Source organism: Patella vulgata, chromosome 8 (assembly GCF_932274485.2).
Source record: "Patella vulgata chromosome 8, xgPatVulg1.2, whole genome shotgun sequence".
NCBI classification, from domain to species: Eukaryota; Metazoa; Mollusca; class Gastropoda; family Patellidae; genus Patella; species Patella vulgata.
Genome location: NC_065886.2, coordinates 41,487,621 through 41,510,035, shown reverse-complemented (window position 1 = coordinate 41,510,035; position 22,415 = coordinate 41,487,621). Strand labels below are relative to the sequence as shown.

The window sequence follows — 22,415 nt, the reverse complement described above, 5'->3', positions numbered from 1 at the left end:
AACGAATGCAGATACATGTATATTGTGACGATTTTCGAAACGTTAACCCATTGGGCACAGACAAAAAGGGAAAAAATTACTGGTGTTTAGAAAATATTCACAGATTAAATCCCAATATCATCATCGAATGTTACAATGCAAAAAATGCAAAGGCGAATAAGCAAATTCATCTATTTAGTCCTTGCTTATCTCCTCCATCTTGGGTTTCTCTGTTCTGTTCCGTCAAAGTGTAGCAGAAAATGGAAGTAGCGTGATTCAGTGAGCGTTGGGTTCGTTTCGCAAATTGAACCAACGGTCAAGTGCCACAAATACGTCTTTTCGGTGAGATTGAAGGCTTGGTTAATATGAAGAAATGTACGTTCTGATTTACTGGAACGAAAAATCTATGTATAATGCCTTGAATACTGACAAATTAATCATTCAATATTTGGGCCCTCTACAACTACACGCTGCGTATCAAGTGATTAATTTTATTATAATTTAATATAACTATTCATTTATACAAGACTTGGTAGGATTTCGTACGTTTAAATATGCATGGGTTGTGTGGAGTTTAGAAGGTATGTTAACCGATTCCCGAGATAGCTAGGCTTTTAGGTTCACCAAATCTCAATTGAACAGGGTACGTACGTTCACTTCTGTTCTTCGGGCTAGTTAGATACGCTAAACTGTTACAAGAGGGCATACAGAAAATGTTTTGTCCCACTGAAGTGGGAAATTTTGTTTTTGTATCATTGCAGAAACCAGACAAAGTAACAACCCCGTTATTCTTCACCATGGTGATGTCATGGACAAGAAGCACACTAACACGTGTCCTGAGTGGTTTTTTTCATAGTCTTCTGTGATATCAGTAAGGCTTTTGATAGGGTTTGACATTCCAAACTCTGTCATAAGCTAAATGCTGCTGTGGTTCGTAGATTATTTAAAAAATAGACAACAATGTTTAACCTTAAATGACACCCCCTCGGACCGCAGAAGCATCCTTGCTGGTGTCCCACAAGGATCTGTTCTAGACCTTCTTTTAGTTTTAATATACATTAATGGCATTGTGAACAATATAAATTCAAACATCAGATTAATTGCTGACGATATCACTTTATACTTTAAAATTGAAGACCCAGGGGCAAGTACTGCTGCCATCAACGATGACTTGAATCGAGACATGAGCGTTCTTGCAACTGGCGTCAACTCGTTTCCGTGGAAATAACATCACGCGATAAGAGACATGTGTCATGTGATTTATAAATAAACAAATAGCGGCGAACGAAAACACCCACTTTTCAAATGTTGATGATGTCGACAATAATATATTAATAGAATTGTAGCAAGACCGGCCATGCCTTTGGCGTGCTTCTTCTAATTTATTCGCCATTTTGTTGTTCATGTGATGAATAAATTAACAGTCACGTATTAAGTGTAATCACTATCAGTTCCTAGTCGACATAAGCCCTCCGAATTCAGTTGCTTTCAGTTGCTGATAACATCGACATAAGCATAATTACTGACTGCAAGTAGTTGCTCTGAGTTGCTAAGTCGACATAAGCCCCGCTTAAATTATCGACTGAATAGAAAATATACTGTTCTTTTATCCTTCCACACTTATGCCGACATTATCTGGGACAAGTGCAGCGATTATTTAGCTAACAAACTAGAATCCCTACAATTAGATCTGTGGTGCGGTTAGAGGTACTAGCCATGCCTTACTCTATAAAGCCACTGGGTGTGTTCCACCCTCGGACAGTCGCCGACGTTATAAATTAAAATTAATGTATAAAATTATTAACATCCTAGCGCCATCATATATCTCTCTGATCTATTAGAACTCCTAGTAATTATACTATTAGAAACAAAAATAAACTAAAGGAAATCAGATGCAGAACCAAAATTTTCTCAGTCTTTACCCCTTCAAGTATACGAGAATTGAACAAACTTAACGTTGAAATTAGAAATTCGCGACCTCTTGTTATCTGTGGAAACTCACTGAACAAATCAGAAACCATCGTGCCACCATATTACTATCTAGCGACAAGAAAATTACAAATAATACAGTACAAATTACAAATAATAATAAACAAGCAGTACTTTTAAAATAGATTTCCACTAAAATATTTATTTGAAAAAAAATGTCTATATTATCCATTATGTATCCTATATTTATGTAATTATGTATGTATATATTTATAATGTGTACATGTATCTAAATCAGAGAGATGGTTACACATAGGCATAGCCTGTTACCCAATCCAAATTCAGATTTACTGAATAAAAATACTGTTTAAAAAAATAAATAAAAAGTGCTTTTTAAGACATGTAATCGAATCGTCTGAAGGCAAGCACACTTTAGCAAACTTTTGTACTGGCTCGCAGCACCGGCCGCCAATACAATATATTATCTTTTTAAAATTGTATTTTGAGATCACGAATAAGGAAATTTAGAATAGCATGGAGAGTATTCATTTCACGTCTCAAACTGTCTGATATAACACAATACCAGTTCATCGTTGTCGTGCTTAATGTAAGAGGCAAAAGGATACAGGGTTGCCTCAATAAAAGCCCAGGATATCATCCTATTTCACGAAACCATAATTGTCTACAAAATCCAAGAAAATGATAACCTTATCATTATCCAAGTTAGTTTTTAAATCCTGTTGGGAACCCTGATCGCGTCTTTGCATTATACTGATGTATTCTTACTTTATCCGCAGTCGTACAACAAGAGTCAATAACCTTCATTTCTCACGGTTCCAGTTGTTTACCGTATTCTGCGGGATACATCCATTGTTAATAATTGATGTTATCATCGTTTTTTTTTTTTATCGAAAATGCCTTCCAGAAAGGCCCCAGTTCATCAGTTCACATGATTGTAACATACAATTTTGATTTTTGGGGTCGCATACTAATTTCGCAAGTAAATCCTTATAGTCATGTTTCCAGGATCTCTTAAGGAAAATTTGTCAACAACTGTCTTAGCCGAGACGATGCTGGGGAAGGGTTCTTGTTACATTATTCAATTCAGCTCTAGTATGGCAACCCTGTAATTGTGATTTAGCTTCTTTTTTTAAAAAAAACCAAACTCTTCTTTGCGATTCTAAATGTGATCTATTTCTCTTTTTGGTATCAGGAATACTGTCCGGCAACAAATATCCGAATTCCTAATCAACATGGTCTTGATGTTTACATACACCACTTCCTACTATACAGGGCAAACAAAAACATGTTTGTTTTCGAACTAATACAGCACCTATTTTTTGCATATTTTATGGAATATAGTTTTTGAGTTCCATCAACCCTTTGGATATTACTTGGTCTTTTCGGCCTTGAGATGTTCTCAAAGTAAAGAAATGTCGTGACTTATGAACAGTGGAACATTTTAATTGCTGGATGGAGTTAACCTGCAATAGTGAACTCTGAGTACTGGTGCAGAACGTGTCAATTTCCTTGGCATTTCTTATTGTGCATTCACCAGATTTCACGGCACTTTCTGCAGCCTTTTAAACAATGCCACCTGCTGCATCACGAGGACTCTTTACATGGCGGGTTCCAAAATATGCCCCCTCAAAGTTTTCTGAATTGGAAACATCATAAAAAAAATAATTTAGATTTGTACTGTGACGCACAACCATCAGAAAATTAACGATCTTCTTAAATATGTAACCTCTATCTTCCAAATCTTTGGTCAATTGGTTATTGCAGTCATTGACAATGTGTGCATCGTGTTTAAAATCATTGGTAATAAAAATATTTGTATCTTCAATTAACTCCTGACATACATTACATCGGTAATAACATACTACTGATACCAGTGTGTCATGTGTATAATTAAAATAGGCGCTTTGCATTTCATTCTGAAAACTACACCTATTGTTTTCACTAAGATCTGATATTGTAACAAGCCAATCTTGTGGGAGATTAATCTTCAAAAGTTTAAGTTGTTGATATCGCCTACTAGCATCAATTAATGTTTAGACAGACAATGGACTTCTGTAGACAGCTCATCAATCAGTTCCTCAACTGTGCCACTCTTGTCTTTTAGTATTTTTCTTTTCTGTTATCCAACTAAACTATTTTCCTACTTCTGCCTCTTGAAAATCTTTTGATGACAACTCTGAGAGGGTCTATAATTTCTTTAAGTCTATGAACGCCACAATTATTACAATTTCTATCTATGCAAATCTTACCATTGTATCTGTTGCCTTTCAGAGGACACAAGGTAGTATTTACTGCTTCATATTTGTCTCTTTTATTAGTATGGCTAGCAAAAACCTTCAGTTTTAGATCAATGTTTACGCTAGTTCCTAGGGACTGTCTGAGCGGACGATGTCCACTGACAGTTCCTATCGGGACTTGTATTAATTACGTAATTGCGTTGTATTAACATTGGATAATCCGGCCTTCACTCAGTGGGTGTTAACCGACAAGTAATCACCCGGTGTCGGTCTTTGTTCATCCTCGGTTACCCACTATACCCTGGGTTAATCTATGGGGGAGACACGTTTTCAAGTTAACCGCCCTTGATGATTGTGCTATTTTTATCGACCAATCCCATAAATTGTTATTTGAAAAGGGAAGTTGGCAAAGGTAAGTAACTCTCATCGGACAATGTTAGGAGTTGGCCTATTCTAAATGCGTAATTATTAACAACCAATTATATATTATGTTAATGAAGACCAGAAGTTCATATAATAATGTAGGGTCATTAGTTTTATTTAGAATCGTTCGTTCGTTCCCGGAATTTTATGTCCACGTCATATCGTAGACAAGTTATTGTGAATCAAATTGCCAAGTATAAGTTCAATAATAATAAACGTAACAGAATGACATATTTCAGACAAAGAACGAATAGTAATAATAACAAAAATCAAACATATAGATGTTATACATATTTGAAATCAGCGAAACATACTACAGATTTTGATAATATAATTCAATATAAATAAATTATAAATATATACATTATTTACATAAATCATTCAGTAAATGGCCATGAATATGGTTATCTACCCTTATAAAAACGAAGGCGAAACGATTGGTTTGTAAACTGTTTTCTGATTGGTTCGTAGACTGTAGCTACATTCTAGGCCAGGGCAGATAATTTGAAATCGTGGAAACCCTATAGATTAACCCAGGCTATAGTGGAGTAGAACGGAACTAGTACACTGGGTAACCGAGGATGGTCTTTGTTAATTACCTTGATAATTTAATTAATCTCTTGTAAAAGCGTTTGGTATTTGAGTTTCTCACGTCATATACACACTCGGCAGATTCCGGTACTCTACATCTAGTACTTTCGGCATTGAGTATTCTGACATGCTGTGTTCCATTGATGTCCATGTTAGATAAACATCTTAACTACTGAGATAGTAAGAAAATACACAACGTGAAAAGGGGTCCTAGCCAAAGGAAGAAAATTACAAATATAACCAGAGGTGAATATTAGACGATCACAAGGCTAATAAAATGTGTAGAGTATGGATGTGGGGAGTTTTTGGGTAATTGTGCTTTCCTCATCTAACCAGCGACGCATAGTACTACATATTTTCAAGAGCTTGAACTATTGTATTTTAGTATTAGCCAGAACAAGCCTGCAATCATCACGGAGAGACTCCAGGGCACAGAAAATCTGATGGAACCTCGCATTCTGACACACGATGGGGTGACTAGAATTGAAGTGTGTTCTTCATTGTGTATTTTGCCGAATATCATGCTTTGGCTTGAAGCGCTTCGACATTAAGCTATATCCATCTATGTTCACAACTGGTCTGCTATGGAAATTGCTGGAACGTGATTCTTCCATTATGATATTGCCATTGCCCCTATCGGTTCGTAAACACATTTTGTTTGTAGTACTCATTCTGCAGGCCACATTGGCGGAGGGCCAGGCAAGGGACAACATCTAGTCGTCCGGATGTCACTAAGAACCGGGGCCCCGTGTTCACATTAGCGTGCACGTAAACAAACCCTTGACAGATGAAATGAAATGGGGTTTCGTGTTCTGCTCCGACTGGGCTACTGAAGACGGACATACGCCATAAAATGTGCTAGGAGGGAAAATTGCCAGGACAGCGGTGCTACGGACTACTCTTATATCGAATTCCAACTGCCAAGGGATATTTCACGTGTACGTCAATATGTACACGGAACCTCGGTTTTTCGTCCCATCCGAACGGCTACTTGACAGTTGGAATTCGAAATAAGAGTAGAGCGCGGTACCGCTACTGTATGGCGTATGCTTGTTCTCATTAGCCCATTCGGTGTGCTTTAAGGGATATAGCCTATTAACCAGTAGGACGTTAAATCAGTTTCATTTCATTTCGAGCTTGTTTAAGAGAGACATACTTATCAAAATATTCACCATTCTCCGAGAAACCGTTATCCATTTTAAACTCATTTTTATTATAATATTCACCAGTCTCCGTGAATCTGTTATAATTGGTAATCGTACATGTATATTTACAAGTGATTAACTTACCAGTGACCTATATAGATAGTGAATCTATTATGTACGTCAACGCCAAACAACTGCACATCATTAAATAAGATTGGTTGAGTTAAACATACAACATATACGTGTATTATAAATTGGATGGTGGGATAGTGATTTCAAATTGCGAAGATAATATCGACTTTAAAAACTGACCACATCCATTAAATGTTTCTTAGTGTATTCAATATGGGGAGTAGCAATACAAAAGATGTGCAACAGAAGTTGGAGAGTGGTATTTCTACTATTAAAGGTCCACCATGCGATGTTTGTAAAACAGGTGTTGATGCCGTATTCAGGTGCGAGAACTGTGAACAATATATGTGTAAGTCTTGTAAAACAACACACGATTCTTTCAAATTGAGCCGTGGCCACGTTGTGATAGGTGCTTTTGAGACGCCAAGAAAAGATAATTCCACTACTACTAAGAAAGATCTGTGTCCAAATCACACAGAGAAAGAAGTGAGATGCTATTGTAAAAGTTGTTCAATAGCTGTTTGTTCCGATTGTTTTGTAACAGATCACCTAGCACATAAAATGACTGATTTACAGGATAAATCGAAAACAGATGAAGAGAGAGAAAGTTTGATATACTTAAAATTTGATCTTGAATCACTACTCGTAGAATATAATAAATGTCTCGGTTCCATAAAACAATTTATTTCAGATATTAAAAACTCTGCTCAAACATCTTGTGACGCTGTCGACAAGCAAGTTGGCAAAATCTGCTGTGAAGTCAGGAATCAAGCTGAAGAAATCAAAGTTCAAATTAAAAAATCACGTGATGAGGAAGTAGATAAAATGACCAAACGTCAGGACGAGGTGGAAATAATCATAGAAGATTTAAAATCCAGCCGTAATTGTGTTGTAGAAGATACATCTATCGTCAAGATTTTAAACATAAAATCACAAATTCAGGGACTCATAGAAAGGGGCCGTTTAAGAAAGTTGGATATTCCTGATGTTAAATGCACGTGGTTCGAAGAATCAGCGATTGATAAAACACTGATAGCAAAACAACTCGGAGATTTACTTTTCCAAGAACACTCGACTTTTACAACAAGTTTACATTTCGATGGACTTGATGTTGAGATGTGTTGTTGTATTAAAGGGTTACCGTGGTGTATTCACGCTGAAAAAATAACTACAAACATTCCTCCATCTCTAGGTATTTATCTCCGACTAAACGAATACCCAGAAACAGCTGATATTATATCGTGTCAGGCCGAACGCGTGGTAACACTGGTTAATAACAAAGATAAACATCAATCTCTGAAAAGGGCAGAACATAGTGATACATATCCACCTGGTAAAAGGAGAGGTTGGCCTAGATTTATAGACTGGAATAGATTTTCTGATAAACAAAATGGATTTCTTGATGAAAACAACAACTTCACTATACAGACAACAATCACAGTTACCAAGATTCAACAGATATAATGTTCCAAAAAATGACAATAGTTATAACAATAATAATGAAAAAACGATGTTGGACATTAACACTTTTATAAGATTTAACATTATGATAGTTCTCGATTGTCAGTTCGAAAGATACTGAAAATTCCTAATTAAGAGAATTGATGTGGTGTGAGCAGAAACAATAAAATAAATAAATGTGACGTTCAGACGAAACAAAATGTCATAAAACGATTTCAGATTATAACGAATAAGTCAAGGTATTGAAGAGATCAGTTCGTTTGGTACAGCACTTGAAAGAGACTTCACCAAATGACAATCAATATTTTTAGTGCTTAAAATATTTACAAAACGTGATATAACAGATTAGTGACCGTTATAAGAAAGGAACAACTTGTACAAACAAAAACAATGTATATTCTTGAGTTTCGCCGTAACACTGATTGATTGACTATTTCCATGTTGGACGGGGGGTTGGATGGCTGAATGGTTGGCGTGCGCGCGCTGTATCATAAAGTCTGTCATTGAGTCGACTGGCGTGGTTTCGAATCCCCGGTTGTACGTGGCAAGGAGTAGGGTCGCCTGTCCAACCCCGTGGGTTTTCTCCGGGGCCTCCGGTTTCCTCCCACTGCTAAAGACCCCTACGCGCAAGCGAATTATGTAAATAAAATTAAACCATATATTAGTCCCGAAATGACCTAGTTTGTGTCGAGTGGACGTTAAACCCCATTTCTCTCTCTCTCTCCATGTTGGACCCTTATACACACTAGAACATCGCTGATTGCGTGCACGTATGTAACATAGTGAGAGTCGGGTTTCATACAGAACCTCATATCCTTGAATGTACGGAGGGTTTGGGTCAGTTGTCAACATTAGCTTAAAAGTTCCATGGCCCATGCGTAACCGGGAATTTGTTTTTTTATGTGGTTGATTATTCAGTAAATTTCGCTAAGTCAAGTAAGAGTTGCAACCTTTCCTTAAATAAATCCCATAATAATTCACGCATTATTATAAACAAACATGAATCGTGACGACGAATTAGGACTAATTAAAAACACAGAGATATAGTCCATGAAGAGAGAAATTTAACAACAAAAAATTAAGAGTGTTGGATATTGAACTCGCAATGCAAATGGATTTTCTGAAATGGCAATTCTTGAATTAATTTCATGGGTATCGACATCTTGTTTTACGTCTAGTTATCTCCCTTGGATTTTCATTATGATAATGTAAATAACCGTAAAACCGAGCCAATAATGACCTAGTTATTTTCAAATGTTGACAACCCATACAGACTATTATTCGTAGAATATTTGTCTGAATGATGTAGACTACCCATTGTGACACTTTCAAAAGCTTGACGTTTTGCCAATTTCTCAACAGACACTAGTGGATTATAGGATGAACAGGATTTATTCTTTAACAAGGTGGGCCTGTCTATCTATGTATTTTAATTCTTTTAAACATATGACTTTAGAAAATGCAATTATGTTTTAAAGCTATAACTCTTACGTTATGGCCAGAAAGGTCGTCGATTTCTTAAACAAATAAGTCTGTACTTAAAGCTATGTTACAGTAAGCCGTAGTTGTACAGATGAAAGAAATAAAATATAAAGATAACCTATTATGAGGTTAAATGTTCAGAAGTGACCTTTGGGTATTTGGTAGGTAAAATTTTCAACCATGATTATCTAACTGAAACGAACTATTCCTCCCAAATTCCTCACAACTGCTTTCATTATATAATAAAAGATGAACTATGTTATGTCTCATTTCTGAATAAATTCACGAAAGCTTTACAATGAAGAATTGTGTTTATATAGCTGTGTTTCTTATTGTTTCAACAGCATGTAAGTATATTTGTACAACTATAATTCTTACTTTGTTTGATTGGGTAGTCCGAAGAAAGAACAGTAGGACGTTAAACCCCATTTCATTTCATTTGGTTGGGTAGTGGTTCCACACGGGCGCGTTAAATCATAAGATCTGTCATCAAGTCAAGTGGCGTGGTTTTGAGTGAAAGATGGGGTTTAACGTCCTCGCAACAAAAAATATTGTGATTAATATGATCCATTTTAGTTCAATAATTCGCTTGCGCGTAAAGGTCTTTAGCAGTAGCAGGAACACAGAGACGTGACAGGCGGCCTTGCTCCTTGTACACGTGTTGACCCTGTACACGTGTTGGATCGAAATCACGCCTCCAATCTGATTAAAATACAGATCTATATTTCGTTTCGTTTGTTTGTTTTTATACTTTTGATCACCTGGAAGGTCGTGTCACGGGTTGTACGAGCGGCTTTTGACTCTATGCCGTCAGACTGATTAATCAATCAGCGTTGACGTTTCTAGTGGTTGTACCCAAAGATTTTGCCGGAACAGACTGTTTCATTGGCCAATCCCTCACTTCAACCAAAACGCCGGTAATATAACAACTGTTCCAGTTTCTAGAGTAGTAAAGACAAGTAAAACAAAATTTTGAACACTGTGTTTTAATCAGTTTGTCACGCCACCTGACTCACTATAAGACCACACAACGTTCCTTTTATTTCTGAAAAAAAACCCCAACAATATGACATTATTCATCGTCAAAAAAAAATACCCCCAGAACCTCTTAAAACATGTCCTCTGCTCTGGTTATAAATGGCTAAATCCTGTAATTTAAGACCATTTTAAGGTTACCTTAGTTTCTATTTGTTTCACGGTGGGTAAGACACTGGGTCGCTAGTCTGGAGGTTGCGTGTTCGATCCCTGCATTGGCCGTAAAAATTCATCGGGTTTACAACGTGAGTTCTCCTTGTCAGTGATGCAGTACGTTCGGATGGGACGTAATAGCGAAGCCCCGTGTATACATTTGCATGCACGTAAAAGATCCCTTTTGCAGTTGGAATTCGATATAAAGTAAGCCATAGTCTTGCCCGGGCAAAATTTACCTCATTGCACACTGTATGACGTATGCCCGTCTTCATTGGCCCAGTTGGGGCAGAACAGTTGAACGTTAAATCTCATTTCATTGGTTTCACACATTCTTTATCGCTTTTAAAGATAGAGTATGTAAGATTTGGATATAGAACTGGTCGTTCTTGCTATAATAGTTCAAAAAATAAATAATACAAAATGAATACATGTATATTGTAGGGATCATTGTCAAGTCATTCCGATGACACGAGAAAAAAAACCCTAGGTCCCGTGTACACGATGACGTGAATTTAAAATTTCGTCACGCTACACTGCATCTTTGTTAGCCCCGATGATAAAGATCTTTAAATGCATATTAAAAATTCCTGGATAGGTCACCAGCAGTCACCCGACAGCTATGTGAATTACACAAATAAAAAGTGGTAGCAGGTGTTCTATAAAGAGCGAAAATATCATGTCTTGTGCATGTTGTCCGTCACTACAATAGCCACACTTGAGTATGTTTCGGACTTGGCGGTTGATGCATCCTTAATAGATATGACTTAACGTCCTACTCTTCTGCACCAGCCGGGATATGAAGACGTGACGACGCATTACAAGCGTACACTTATTATGTAATGCTAGGTTCCCACTATCCCGATTTGCACCACGATTGAAATCGTAGTTTTGTGGTGACTGTAATGTTCGGGGTTTGCGAGCGTCTTATCAGTCATTAATGACATTATATACACACAACACATGTGCTTCGCTTCATAGCTTTATTACTACACTACAGAATAAACCCGGGGAAATATGCCTACGTATATGACCACGTGACCACAGTGAGGCTTAGCCTGTTACACTTTACATGGTTATATACTCAGACTAACAGTGACCATACCAGGTGTTATCATATTTTGTCGTCAGTCGTAGCAATCGTGTTGATCGTATCGAAACGTATCCGAACGTTTCATGAACTCAGTAGGGATAATCATATCGGAAAGCATCGCACGGCAGTTGGGACCTAGCATGAGAGTTAAACATTGAAATAGGCCTACGTTGATATTTTATTATTTTTCAGTGTTTACAAGTACTAATGCAGGAAACAATGTTGCTGGTGGAACAATCTCAAATGTCGGCCAGCTTGACATAAACGGAATGTATGGTTCTCAAACTAGCAGTTTTAGAACATCTGCCGGAAAGAAACCAAGAAAATGTCCAGAAAGCAGAGAAAGTAAGGAAAGTACACCAGATTCAGATGAAAGAAATTCTAAAGAATCCAGCGAAGATGATTGTAATTAGACAACATGGAATTAAATCGTTTAAGTACAATTATATTTTAATTGTTAACCTATAAATTACGGGTACAATTTGAGAGTTATCAGGCATCGTCTGTACGATACCCATTAAACTAAACCTATAATCAGTTCAGATATTTAAGAATAAATACAATTTTAGTATCTCGAGTTTCATATTGTTTTTTCTGAACTGGGAATCCAAACTCTTGTGCAAGCCTTGTAATTTAAAAGATACATGTATACAAATGAGATATTCAAAACTTATGCAGAAGCTAAGTCTGCCTATTGCACGTCTTTCTGTAGGTCTGAAATGTTATATATATACTAGATGTATTAATGGGACATTAATAGCAAAACAAGGCCATAATCAACTCTCGATGGGGTCGGATACTCCAGATTTAACTAGATTAGAATGTCGAACCATGAGAAAGCGAGGTCAAGTCAGAAATATGACAGTGCCCTGGTTACCACAATGCACACATCTTGTCCAAACTACAAACAGTGATAACTTGGCCCAGAATGAAGTATCGTATCTTCCATAATGCCCCTCTCATTTACCAGGTTAGTGCAGGAAAGACTATATTGTATTAAAGGCTCAATACCACTCTTGCTGTAACTGAATAATATGTCCCAATCTTTATTCTGGTCAACAAATTGTACTATTTTACAATATTCCAATTAATTGACGATACAAATTTCATGTTAACACACCTAATTTAAAAAATTGGAAAAATTCAACTAAATGATTTGAAAAGCCTGACGTAAAGCTTTTCAAATGTGACTTGGATTTAAAAATATTTTTGAACCCTCTGGACAAGTAAAATAGGATTTAATGGATAATTTACACAACAGGTAAGACACTAACACATCTCGTACGTAGAATAAGGCTATTTTTTATTTCCTGGATCTGTCAAGCCAGCAAGAGTGTTATTGTCCCTTTCAGTTGTAAGTTTTATTATCGTAAGGCTTCGGCTTAATTTCGTTTTAGCATCTGTTTAATCTAAATCTAGAATTGGTTGAAATATGCTGGATATCTCTGGCGTAGCCAATCGATGATGTTATGGAACGGGTGATTGGGTGTTTTTATGAAATTCGGGTAATCGTAGAATTTGTCATTACACGGTCCGGTGCAACATTTCATTTCACCAGAACATTCATTATCAAGAAGACATTCATCTGTTGAATTTGGAAGACAGAATGCTGTGGTTGGATCTATCGGAGCTGGGCATTCACCTGAAGATAATAAGATATATATAACTGACACAAGATCAAATAATTTTTAAAATTAAGACAGGACACTCTCTGTTTACAAATGTTTTCCCTGTGGTACTGTTGTATAATCTCTCATTGAAATCTTTGAAAATACAACGTAAATTTAGTATCTAGGCATGACTATAGGCACTATAACTTCGAAAAGAATAAATACAAATTATGCAATTTTAAAAACGTGATGGTAATCACAATCGTTGTAACAAATACTACCTGTGCAACGTTGGGTAAAAAATACATTTTGGAAGCACACACATGACCTCATTAGATCACTAATAAGAACATTAACACGTAAATGTTTTAAATAGATAAACCATTGAAGATGCATATCCTTATAAGAATAAATATATATAGTATTTTGTGATACATTGAATTAACTATATTTACCGGCTTTAGTTTGTGATTGAGGTGTAGAAAGATCACATCCTCTTCCACAAGGACCATCACAACATTTCAGTTCATCAGGACAATCATTATCAGAATCACACGTTTCTAGCATTGGGACCATAAAATGTTGAATACGGGTTTCTTATACCAGGGCATCGACCTTTATTATATATCAAACACAAATTAATGAAAGACATTTTAGGCTCTACTTAAAGGAATTAAATCGCTATTTTTTGGCACCTAGAAATGGAGACAACTGGGTCGCAACGCATATAATAATGTAATATGAATGTATATAAACGGATTTACATTGAATGACAGTCTTTGGCGTCTGCTTAGCCCAGTCTAACGCGATAGTCTTACCTTGTGGGATATGTTTAGGCTCGTTCATTCAGTCACTTCATTACAAATGGCACTCGAAGGCATTCTGGCACGCGATCAGTGTGCCAAGTTTAAAATGTTTTATTGTGTCTTAATTAATATTGGATACCAGGAGCCCATCTTTTCACGGTAAGATAACGACATCAATGTTGATTTAAATTGACCAATATGTCGTGTTTGAAATGTCGAAGACTGTGGATGATACTGAGTTAAAGATTTTCCTACTTTTACAGAAGCGTGAAAATGGGATTATATACCCTCCTGTACAATTTCACGTATCGCTACATGTTGGAAGATAGTTTGAATAATGTGCATCATAATGCGTATTGTGGCTATATGTTGGACTCCACAGTTCACGGTGACTTTCACCGGATCTACAAACCAACCTGTGAAATTCTATATATGTAGGATAAAGCACGAGACTGGGGAAAGAAAGACTGAAAAAAAAAACCCGAGGTCGGTCTGAAGTCTTTCTTTCCCAGTATAACCTAAGTCGGAGACTTTATCTTGCTTATAAGCCGTCTATGTTTACATGTACGCAAAATGAGAATATCTCAGAATTCCCGTAGGAAAAACCTTATATCATGTTTTCTTATGGGAAAACATATCCTGGAAGAATAACCCGTTAAAGGTTTAAAGCAAAACTTTCAGAAGAATAACCCAAGATTCCCCTGTATATATCCAAAGCCGCAAGTTATTCCCGACATAGAATATACCCCAAAGATCAAAGAGATTTTCTGTTTTAGGTTCATAAAAATAAGTAATACCCTCGTACACAGTTATTAAATTGAGCATATCATTGACGATGTGTGGAGAAGACAACTTACCAGGTTTAGATCGTTAAAATCGCTGAAAGCAAATAATCTTAATTTTAAGATTTAAAATATCAACATAGCCGAATAGAGTTTTAATATAGAGTTAAAAGACCGTCCGTAATCAAAGGTATTTACAAAAAACATGTTTGCCATTTAAAGATTAGATTGGTTTCTTAGAGAGAGAGAGAGAGAGAGTAGGGGGTGGGAGTGCAAAGAGTTTTAATGTCCACTCGACACAAAGTTTGTCATTTAGGGATAAAAAATGGTTCAATTTTATTTCAATAATTCTTTTGCGGTTAGGGGTCTCTAGCAGTAGGGAAACCGAAGGATCCAGTGAAAATTCATAAAGCTGCACAGCCGACCATACTTCTTATCCCGCACAAGCGAGGAATCGAAATGATGCGCACGCGTTAAGTCATTCCCCACCCCCATTTTTTAAAGGTAACGCTATCTTACGTCAAAGATTAAATTGCGGTTTCTTAGAATTCATGGCTACGCTTAATTTCACAATAATAACAGTTTATAGTACATATATTTTGAATGATCGAACAGTGAAACTGAAGGTAGGCCAGTACAACGCGGGCACGATGAAGTCGGGCGTTGTCCTCAGACCTTGTCAAAATTGGGGATTACAACCGTTTCCAGGACAATGCATTTGTACTCGCCTTCAAGTTTGCATTGTGTGGGACATTCTCTTACACCAATGACTTAGTCTCCACCGTACGGAATGATTTAGGCTAATTATAGGTGTATAAAGAATAACTTTGTGCCTTATCACAGTAATTCATTTGTCCATCCTTGCGGTGGAGCAGAAACCTGCTTTCACCCTGCTCAGCCACGTCTTCAGATCCCAGCCCCGTAGTGCTGAACACAATGTTAAGCGTATGCTCTGATGGGCATTTTGCAGTAAGGCATCTTTGATGACCCTTCCTGTTGACCGTGTGATGGAAACCTAGTTGACTACTAATAGTTTTGAAGGACATTCCAGTCGAATGAATACCAGTTTTCTGTCACACTTGTATTTCTGACAATCTACGTCGCGCCAACCCCACTAAGAATATGTCGATATTACAAGAAACCGATATATCCTATTTATGCCAGTGTACAATATGGCAGCATTGTAGTCACTCATGAAGAATCAGTTGTTTGTAGGAAAGATGATTATTTATTAAATTCAGCATTAATATGAAACTCGAAAGTATAAGACTTTTATTTAGTTCATATTGACAAGGGAGTGCCTGATTTTGTTCCAGCTGTGTATAGGCCTACCGCCATTATTATCTTCAAATATTAATGTTTGCTTTAAAGGAGCTAAGTCGCTAACTTTTGGGAACTAGAAATTGACACAAATAGGTCGCAACGCATGCAAAAATGTAATATGAATGTATATAAATTGATTTACATTCAATCGTTTCTGTTGTTACTGTAATTTCTAATCAGTTAGGTTCGGCGAAATACGCCAATGTTCTCAATCGAATTTCAATGTCTAGCGTCTGGTTTTTCTAGTCTACGCCGATAGTATTTATTGGGCTTGCTCTCCAGATAAGAATATAGCGTCACCGTTTGACATGACTTGTGGAATATGCCTAGCCTCGTTTTTCGAGTCCATTATTACAAATAGCACTGAAACGCATTATGGTACACGATTCGTGTACCAATTGTAAAATGTTTATTTTGTCTTAAATATTGGATATCAAAAGCCCATCTTTTCCCGGTAAGATCACAACATCAATGTTGATATAAAGCGACAAATAAATCGTGTTTTCAATGTCGAAGATTTTGGATGATATTGAGTTAGAGACATAGCTACTTTCACTTTAATAAAGTATCAGTCCGGGTTCGACCCCGGAGATAGTAATTAATACACACCTGAGCAGATCCAACAGCAACAAAACAAACCAGAACCAGACAAAGTTGTACAATATTCATATTGATGACAATAGTTGTTGACATACTATGACATACAGTCAAACGGTTCATCTTTTATACGTATAATAATTATATGTAGGTGTATTAGATTATATATTGAAGCAGGTGTTTGTCCATCTGAGTACATGGCTATTTTTTATTTATATAACTTTAGAAGATTCTGCTTCTGAATAAATAAATATATCTAATTTTTGATACATCAATATCTAGTTGTTTGATGATACAATTCAAAATAAAATAAACATGTTTTTGGGGGCTTACATCATCATATCCCCTTGTTTGAGTTAATATTTAATGTTAACTACGTGTACATATTTCAGGATTTAATCATGTACAATATACCAAATCAAGGGTGGTCATTGGAGTAGATAGGGTTTATGTGTGGCGTGTGGGTCAATTGTCCATTTTTAATGTATTTCTACCGACTAAAATATTTATAAAAAATATATCTCTAGATTGTCCATTAGGTATACTATATAATTATGTCTATAATTTATGTGTACATGTATCTAAAACAAGGAGAGGGGTTACACATAGGCATTGCCTGTTTGCCAATGCAAATTCAGATTTTACATATTTTTTTTTATAAAAAAAAGTGTCCATTTTCCCCACCACGTGTTAAAATAAACGTAATTTAACAAATAAATATAAAGATTTATTTACCAAATTACTAGGGCAAATAGCCCTTTTTCGCCTTGTGCGACAAGGTCCATAACGACTGGGAGGGGGGGGGGCGAATGGTTAGCACGTGCGTGCTGTATCACACGGCCTGTCATTGAGTCAACTGGCGTGGTTTCGAATCCCGGGTCTTCGGTTTCCTCCCACTGCTAAAGACCCCTACGCGCAAGCGAATTAATGAAATAAAATTGAACCATGTTAGTCCCGAAATGACCTAGTTTGTGTCGAGTGGGCGTTAAACCCCATCTCTCTCTCTCCATAAAGACTGTTGGCCGCAGAAGCTATCGTTATTTTCATGTCTGATTTACCCTTTTCAGTGGTGTTGGACAGGGGCCAGACAGGGCAAAGAACCCTGTCTTTCGGGTGGAACTAACTTCCGAGGTGTCGATTAGTATGGCCATTTGGAAAGTCATATTGCGAAACCGGCGGAATATTTCCGGAAACGACTACAATTGTATCAAAGGGTCACATGGACAATAGATTGCTTACCCAGATAATTACAAGATGACATCTTTAAAAATATTACAATTCATATTTCTACATATTACAAAAATTAGACGGATAACTCCTTTATTGGTTGTATATCACAATGCCTCACATCTAATTAAGTCATGGTTCCGATCCTATGTTTTATACATGCCAACGGTACGGCCGTCTACGGTTTTATCCAGCTAGGCATTTCGTCAATAACAGGTAAAGAAATGGGGTTAACCAAAATGTTTAAGGATTCTTGAAAATCTTGTATTATGTCTCCACCTTTCAACATATGGGTCAACTTAGAACTGTGCAATATGTAATTTAATTCCACCGCCTAATTCTAGGACTTTACTTAAAAAAAAACCTGTTTATTTTTTTTGTTAAATCACAAACTACACACAAACTTGAAGCGATTTCTGTCCACCCATCTGCAAGATCAATACACCGTAAAATAAATGTTTATTTTCTGAATCAGTTCCGATACAGGACATCTCAATATGTAAATAATTTCTATTTGGTTAGCGTCCATTCTAAATCTACAATTACTTGCATATATCAAAAATTAGATACATTTTATTGATTCGTAGTAAAATGACCTTATAAAGTTAAATATATAAACATCAGTCAAGTGTTGAGATAGATAAACACCTGTTTTAATTTATAATCTGATACACCTACATATATTTATAATAAGTATAAAAGATGAGCCGTTTGACATTATGTCATAGTATAACAACTATTGCCATCAATATGAATACTGTACAACTTTGTCTGGTTCTGGTTTGTCTTGTTGCTGTTGGGCCTGTTTGGGTAAGTAGTGTTTAAAATTAACCATTCATTGGGGTTTTATCTTATATTCCATTTGTCTACTTTGCACTTCCAAAGTTTATGAAGGCTGCAGGCATCTGGATATACATTATGGACCATTCTTCTAGGATCTGCATTGTCAAGCGGACGTTATCCCTAAAAGGGTTTTCACGAATAGATTGAACAGTAGATACTGGCGTTTTTACAAAGAGAGTGGATGAAATAATTAGAATATAACGGATTTATCAATTATAGATTACATTCCTTTAACATTATCTGATTCACCAATTATAGATTACATTCCTTTAACATAAGCTGATTCATCAAGTATAGATTACATTCCTTTAACGTTATGTGATTCACCAATTATAGATTACATTCCTTCAACGTTATCTGATTTACCAATAGATTACTTTCCTTTAACGTTATCTTATTTACCAATTATAGATTATGTTGGAGACGATGTTTATTTGCAATTTACAAACATTTAAAACTATGTACAATCAAAATGTTTGATTCTTTTTAAAGGCTCAATACCACTCTTGTTGGAACTGAATAATATGTCCCAATCTTTATTCTGGTCAACAAATTGTACTATTTTACAATATTCCAATTAATTGAGGATACAAATTTCATCTTAACACACCTAATTTAAAAAATTGGAAAAATTCAACTAAATGATTTGAAAAGTCTGACGTAAAGCTTTTCAAATGTGACTTGGATTTAAAAATATTTTTGAACCCTCTGGACAAGTAAAATAAGATTTAATGGATAATTCACACAACAGGTAGGACACTAACACATCTAGTACTTAGAATAAGGCTATTTTTTATTTTCTAGAGCTGTCACCACATCGCTCAATTTATTAAAGTTAATTTCTTTAGTACACCGTGGGTACAGGTTACGTCCTTAGAAGTTATAGAACATAATTGATTCATCAATTATAGATTACAAGCCATTAACATTATCTGATTCATTCGATTACTAAAGTATAACTCATTCATCATTTTGAACCAATAAAATGGTTTTGTTTAATAAAAATAATAAGTAAGTCAAATTATAATCCAAGAGATAAACGATACGTCATTACAAATATGTAATGATCTATTGGAATTTCTGTTATAAACTTAATGCATCGTTCAACAAAATATACATATTAATATTTTTTATTAGGAACGCTTCGCTTATTTCTTCCATATTTGATGAAATAAACAGACTAATCTTATTTCAGCTGAAACTAAATAAACCTCTCTTTTTTTGGCTTTCAGATATATGCACGTTCCAGAAACAGTAAGTATATTAAATCTAAAATGTGTTGAAATGTACAATGCAAAAGTAAAGCAAAAATTTGTAAGCATTGTGAACTCCCCAAGCAGAAATACGGCGATTGGGTGCGCTTTAGATCATAATATCTGTTATTGAGTCAAGTGGCATGGTTTCCAATCCACACTTTTACGTAGCCAGGAGTAGAGTCGCCTGTCCAACCTCGTGGGTTTTCTCCGGGTAGCCCGGTTTCCTTCCTAAATAAAGACGCCTACGCGTAAGGGAATTATTGAAATAAAATTGAACCATATTCTAGTCCATTTCCCCTCTCTTGTTAATATCCCCATGTTTTATTGGGTTCGAATCTTACTATTTATATTATATAAGATATTCATATCGACACTTTTCAAGTCAGATATAGCTCAATCCCAAAAATAAAATTATGTAATTGCCTGGGACCCACGGTAACTCGCTATGTTTGGCGATGGGACAATAATCAGGTCTTCCGGGTTGATCCCGGTATTGGTCACGAAAGTTCTTTGGGGTTTCCTGGCCTGGTTCACCCTTGTCAGTTGTACAGGGCGGATAGCCTGGTACAGAAAAAAAGTGTCTCATCTTTCTGATGTTAATATGATGTTTTGTTATCTTCAGGTTTATGTCCAGCTCCATTAGATCCAACTGTAGTATTTTGTGCTGCAGTAGAAGATGTTTGTCAGACTGATGCTAATTGCTCTGCTGATGAAATATGTTGTGACGATGCATGCGGTAAATACTGTCGAACACCATTAAGCTTCGATGAATGGATCCGTGAGCAATATCCACAATATTTTTATTAAGATGTCTAATGATGTGTGATCATACAAACTCCAGAACGGACGTCGAATGCCTTGAACGGTTTACTGTAATAAAAGTTTAGACTTAATATCGTAGTTGACTTAATCATTTCAAGGTACCTGTTTAAGACGGAATGTAGTACGCATTACCTTCTCTTGACAGGACAAACATCACTACTTATGACAATACCCATACAAAATGTTTTAAAGTAAGATTGTCAGGCAGTGAGAAATACACCCACCAACAACTTTTTCATCTGTGTTTGGGATACAATTATCTTATAACGGCTACAAACTAATGTGACGCCAACAATTATTACCTATAACTTTAACAATTAAGATTTACTTACCAAATCGGCTGAGCAGGAACTAGCCGGGTTCTGCAGTGTGAGACGGAGAGGAGCTTGGACAGAGACAGAGGGGAACATCTGTCTCACTTCAGATGACATACTTAGGAACACTTCGCGCACAAATGAAATAGATTTGGCTGAAAACTGTCGCTTGAAGAATGCCAATTCTTGTTCCAAACCTGATTCAGTAGATATAAAACTGAAAATCTGTCCTGGCGATCAAAATCAGGGGGGGGGGGGGGCAGAGACCTATTCGTCCCCCTTCCGATTCTAAGGGGGCACCCGTCCCCCCTAAATCCAGGCCCATGGTTGGAAGAAAGTTTGAATAATGTATATCATATATGGGAGTATATTACGGACAATATATGGATACGGTTTTACGACTACACATTGATGTTGGTCAGCATTAACTTGCCTTATGTGGCGATCTAATATCACCAACCTTTAAAATATCGAACCCCTTCGTTATCAATGTTATGTTTGCAAATCGTCCTTCCTCAATTTTTATAAAGGTTCAAAAATGTAAACAATAATAAGTTGTCAAATAAGTAAAATAATGATGTTACTGGCGTGTTGTGAGAAAGACAACTTGCCAGGTTTGTTTTGCGAAAATTTCTGAAAACAAATAAAACACACTTAATTTTAAAATTTAAAATATCTTAAAAGATGATGCTAGCATTATGTGTCTTGGATATGTCAAATATTAAATTAAAGATGGGTTCCCGCGTACAAACTGGGTGATTTAATGGTATATGTGGACTAAAAACCTATTCAAACTAATTAATGGGTCATAATTTTGCTTCAAATCCTTCTCAAACATTGTAATTGCGAAGGAATGTCCTGCTATAAAAATTCGATCAAACCAGGTCATGTTTACGTCACGTGACTTACCTCTCTTGGAAGTCGGAGAAGAATTCATTGCATACATAAGACGACGTTGTCTTAATCGCTTACTATACTGAGCGCAATGGAAAACGCATCACTTTTTTTCCCAAATATTTTATTACTAGGTGGTTTTGTCTGTATAATATTATGCAATACTATGAACTATTGTTTCACACAATGCTCCCAAACGCAAAAAATATCGCCCCGTGTGCAAAAAAAAATTGCACGAGATGCACATGAAAAACCCAATA

The 22,415-nt window shown here is 36.2% G+C and overlaps 1 protein-coding gene and 1 long non-coding RNA gene across 2 annotated transcripts; both read left to right on the top strand.

Annotated features, from left to right (window-relative positions):
- The first annotated feature begins 6,706 nt into the window (after positions 1-6,706).
- LOC126829820 (tripartite motif-containing protein 45) lies at positions 6,707-12,252 on the top strand. The gene is made up of 2 exons (XM_050559965.2): positions 6,707-9,324; positions 11,874-12,252. Exon 1 carries the CDS (start codon positions 6,803-6,805, stop codon positions 7,919-7,921), a length of 1,119 nt encoding a protein of 372 aa, XP_050415922.2. The 5' UTR covers positions 6,707-6,802; the 3' UTR covers positions 7,922-9,324; positions 11,874-12,252.
- A 279-nt stretch (positions 12,253-12,531) lies between these two features.
- LOC126829840 (uncharacterized) lies at positions 12,532-20,967 on the top strand. The gene is made up of 3 exons (XR_007683546.1): positions 12,532-12,651; positions 20,102-20,123; positions 20,748-20,967. It is a non-coding gene; the product is annotated as an uncharacterized LOC126829840 (long non-coding RNA).
- Positions 20,968-22,415: the final 1,448 nt, after the last annotated feature.